Below are 2,496 nucleotides of genomic sequence, written 5' to 3' on the forward strand. Positions count from 1 at the left end.
AAGGGAGGGGGTGGTGGGAATTGTTGTTGTGAAATTAACCCATAAGTATGTATATTCAGCCAAGTATCCTCCTCTTCATTTGGACAAGCAAGTGGGAGGGTTGTTAGGTTTTCCAGATATTGACAGCTAGAGACTTAAATGGTTATCGCCATCAAACCGAAGAGCAATTGTAGATATGGCACTTAAATTCTTGCTTTGACTCATCAATGCAAACCAAAAACACATCTCAAAACTGTAGAGAAGATTATTACGGGGTAATAGCATTGTCAGCCACAAATTCTTCACCAATTTAATGGCGGAAAAAAAAACCCAATTATACAATTCTTGAACAATCTGTGACTAGCTAGCTTTTGGGGCTCCATAACATAGCAGCAAAAAAAAAAAGGGTAACATTGGTAACTAATTTACAGTTAATGCTGCTCAACACTGAACCTCATTCCATCCCCATTCTCCTCATCTTCTTCTTCTTCTGATTGCTTCTAACTGTGATCGCTTCATCACAAAAGATTCTTCTAAATCCCATAAATGATATATTATAAGCATGAATTTTTGCTAGCTGCATAATCTAACCGTGCACGCCACAGCTTGAGCCCAGTACTTCAACCTTGCTTTCACTTCATCTGGATCATCCCCTGAAATCAATCATTAAAAACAAATTTATTTATCTAAACAAGAAAATTACGCATCTTACCAAAATTATACGATTACCAATTTAATATTTTAGCTAACGAACAACTTGGTTGGATATCTTTCTGGAAAGCAAAAGTTTCCCCCCTTTTATAAGAAATTGACCGAAAATAACTCTACTCTAAGTTCATGTCTTTAACTTGTGCCTACATCAATCTTTCATTTGTTCAGAATAGAAATCTATGAACTGAGCTAATTGTAACATTAGTCTTTAATATATTGATGACCAAAAGAAACTAATTTAGCCAAAAGACGAAAATTATGAAAAATTAAATTATGCCATATTGATCGTGCTGTATATTCAATCCATTACCTCAATCCAGTATACTTCCAACAACAACAAAAAATCAAAAACCCAAAAAAAGTGGCTACAGACAGAAATTTGAGAAATACTGAAAAGAGAAAAATCTAAGAAAACTCACCAGGACTAGAGAACTTCCAGTTTGCAACCAGAGGAGAAGAAGAACTAGAACTAGAACTTGTTGAGGTCACAGAATCCTGATCACTAGAACTGGACTCACTCACCCTCTGATCATCCAAAAACCTCTGGCTCATAGAATAACAAAGCTCAAGAGCAGGCAGAGTGCTGCATAGCTCAGGGATCTCATCATAGCTGAACCCAAACCCCAAATCCAAGCAACCCTTGAGCTCCTCCAAGTCCTCGTCAGTCAGGCTCTTTGTTCTCCCAACTCCATTGCTGGACCCACTCTCTGACACGTCATCGCTCTCAACATAGCCTTCGAGAGTCACCCTGTTCTTCCTTGGCCATTTTTTGCCGCTCTCATGGCTTTTTGGGCTCTTGTTTTCCTTGGTTTTTGGGAAAACAGGGGACTCTGTTTCTGAGCCAGAGAACTCCATTTCTTTTGTTTGGGGGCTTTTTCGGTGGAGCTTGTTGGGGTATTTAAATGAGGGGGGATGGGCATATTATGATGATGATGATGATGAGTGTGTAACGTATGGGTGGATGGGGATGCGTGGGGCCCAGTCAGACGGAGGTGGCTTATTAATTAGTTTTATTATGAACTTACTGTGCAAGGTTCATCAGTGGCCAATCTGGACACAGAGAGGAGAAATCTATGTGCAGGGTATTCGGTTGCAATTGGTGAAAAGATTGATAAAACAGAACCCTGTGCTTGGTGTTTAAATTATTTGGTTTTCGGTGGAGAGGGCAATAATCGCTGATGACGTGAATCAGCATGATAATGTTTTGGGAGGCGCTACAGGCACACACCCTTAGTTACACCATCAACCACACACTTTCTCTATCTACAGTGCAGGGGGCATCACATCAGATTTTTTAAAAAATCTGATGTGATGCCCCCTGCACTGTAGATAGTGAATGGGTGTGGTTGGTGGTGTGCCTGAGGGTGTGCCTGTATCATTTTTCTAATGTTTTTTTAACCCTCCTTTTACCAGCGATAACGTACTTCTTTCTTTGCTGTGATGCTTCTCTATCCGCAGCCATTCCCACAAATTTAGGATTCATTTTTTGGGTAGATTTCCACGTAAAACTTATCACTCTTATTGTTTAAGGAGTTACTCGTGGGGGGTTGTTGATTATTACTGGTTGGTGATTGTTGATTAGGGAAATCTGAAAAGCATCCACGTGTATCTTATGACTAGTATGTGTTAGCATAGAGTTTACTTAATAAAACTTGTTTTGATTATATTGATATACGGCTAATATCTATGTCACAATTGTAAGTTCCATCAATGCAATTCAGTACAAGATAGATGTGTGTTTAAGGGTTAAAAATTATAATGCCTTTGGTGAGTTCTTAAGGAAAATGGTGTAAGAAACTCCCCACA

General features: G+C 39.1%; 1 protein-coding gene across 2 annotated transcripts; it reads right to left on the reverse strand.

Annotated features, from left to right (window-relative positions):
* LOC109837601 lies at window positions 225-1,573 on the reverse strand. 2 transcript variants are annotated; one of them, XM_020405915.1, is made up of 2 exons: window positions 1,110-1,572; window positions 225-632 (listed from the first exon to the last, which is right to left on the reverse strand). In XM_020405915.1, the coding sequence occupies exons 1-2, from the start codon at window positions 1,543-1,545 to the stop codon at window positions 553-555; spliced, it is 516 nt and encodes a 171-aa protein (XP_020261504.1). In that variant the 5' UTR covers window positions 1,546-1,572; the 3' UTR covers window positions 225-552. The 2 variants fall into 2 exon arrangements, 1 of the variants encoding a protein (XP_020261504.1); XR_002246337.1 differs by lacking the exon at window positions 225-632 and adding an exon at window positions 647-993 and having other exon boundaries at window positions 1,043-1,573.

Source organism: Asparagus officinalis, chromosome 4, assembly GCF_001876935.1.
Source record: "Asparagus officinalis chromosome 4, Aspof.V1, whole genome shotgun sequence".
Classification (NCBI taxonomy): Eukaryota; Viridiplantae; Streptophyta; class Magnoliopsida; order Asparagales; family Asparagaceae; genus Asparagus; species Asparagus officinalis.